At 59.7% G+C, this 1589-nt stretch overlaps 1 protein-coding gene across 1 annotated transcript in view; it reads left to right on the top strand.

The window, feature by feature from the left end:
* POLRMT (RNA polymerase mitochondrial) overlaps nt 1–1589 on the top strand; it is a gene marked incomplete at its 5' end in the record, with an annotated part of 11937 nt that overhangs the window by 6237 nt on the left and 4111 nt on the right. Inside the window, 3 exon segments of the mRNA XM_027769546.1 lie at nt 103–273; nt 378–602; nt 1536–1589. Coding sequence (XP_027625347.1) covers nt 103–273; nt 378–602; nt 1536–1589 — 450 coding nt within the window.

Genomic DNA, 1589 nt, shown 5'->3' with positions numbered 1-1589 from the left:
ATGAGGAAGGCAGGTGGAGTTTGGGCGGAGCGGTGACCCCCAAGGGAGGCTGGCCCAGCAGGCTTTCTGAGCAGGGTGGGCAGTGACAGCTGTGTTCCCCAGGCCCTGCAGACCCTGCCCGCGCAGGGGGAGTCCCTCATCTCCCTGGCGCATGAGCTGGGCCTGCGGGCCTTCAAGAGACACACGGTGCAGAGAAAGCGGCTCACGAAGCAGGTGCGGGCCTTGGAGCAGCGTTACTCGCAGTACCTGCACCTACTGGCCTCTGATACCCAGGTGAGGGGAACCCAGGCGGGCTGGGCGACTGGCCTTCTGTCAGGGGTAGGGGTACAGCTGTCCCCCTTCCCTGTGGCCAGTCCCCTGACCAGTGCTCCCCACAGGTGGCGGTGCCCTGCCTGCCGCGACAGTACTGGGAGATGCTGGGCACGCCCGAGGCCCCCGGTGAGCGGCCCTGGCCCCTGCCTGTGCTGCTGCACCTGGGCAAGCAGCTGGCAGAGATGCTGGTGCAGGCTGTGCAGATGCCTCGCAGCCTGGCGGCGCCCGGAGGGGCCTGCAAGCTCATCCCCGTGCTCTACCACGTGTATTCATTCCGCAGCTACCGGCAGGTGCGCGAGCAGTCGTCCGGAGCAGGACTGAGTGCGGGGGCGAGCTGGGGCTGTGGGTGTGGGGGCCGCCCCGTCCAGGAGAGGCACTTGCCGGGGGTGTATGCTCGGTCACAGGGCTGGCGTTGGCAGTGGTCTGTGCTCCCTGCGTGGGCCTCCGTCTCTGCTGTGCGACCCACCGTCCCCAGCCCCCAGGGCCGTCATCTGCCATGCAGCATGTCTCAGCGATGCCCGCAGTGGCTGTCTGGTTATTTCTCTATGTTTAAACATTTACTTATTCAATTGTATTTATTATCACTTCAGTTTGCTCACTAGAGACAGACAGAAGGTGGGGGCAGTGAGTCAGCAAACTGCCAGGACAGGGCGGACCGTGGTTGGTTAAGTGTGAGTTCAACCACCACGCCACCTGCTGGCCCCGTTCTTTCTCCCTAAGAATTATTTTATTTAACTTTACTTAGTATTTTCTCTTTGATAAGACAGAGGGAGGGAGAGAGAAAGTGAAAAGTCACCCCCAGGAGGATGGCCACACTGCAGTCCCTTCTCCATTCTCCTCTGGGGATCTTGGGCACACACGCGCATGCTCTTGGCATGAGTTTTTTTTTTTAATGAGTTATTTATTTAGTTTTTTATTTACTCATTCACATATTTTAATTTGACCAGAGAGAGACAGAGAGAGAAAGAGGGAGAGGGAAAGCGAGAAAGCAAGCCACCAGGTCTGGGACTCGAACTGTGGTTGGCCATGTGGGAGTGTCCAGCGCCTTAACCACCACGCCACCTGCTGGTCCCTCTTGGCATGAGTTTTAAGCCACCCGTCCGAGTCTCAAACTGCGAGGTGTTCGGGAGTCCAGTGACTAACCACTACGCCCTCTGCTGGCCAGTCGTGTTTGAGGTTGGGCCACCTGGAAGAGCGCCCTGACGGCCTTCCTGTCCTCCCAGATCGGCATTCTGAAGCCGCATCCCGCCTACACGCAGCTGCTGGCAGCCGCGCGG

This window comes from Tupaia chinensis, unplaced genomic scaffold, assembly GCF_000334495.1.
Source record: "Tupaia chinensis unplaced genomic scaffold, TupChi_1.0 Scaffold149964_1, whole genome shotgun sequence".
NCBI classification, from domain to species: Eukaryota; Metazoa; Chordata; class Mammalia; order Scandentia; family Tupaiidae; genus Tupaia; species Tupaia belangeri.
Note: the sequence above shows the minus strand (reverse complement) of the source record. Positions and strands in the feature narration are given on the sequence as shown.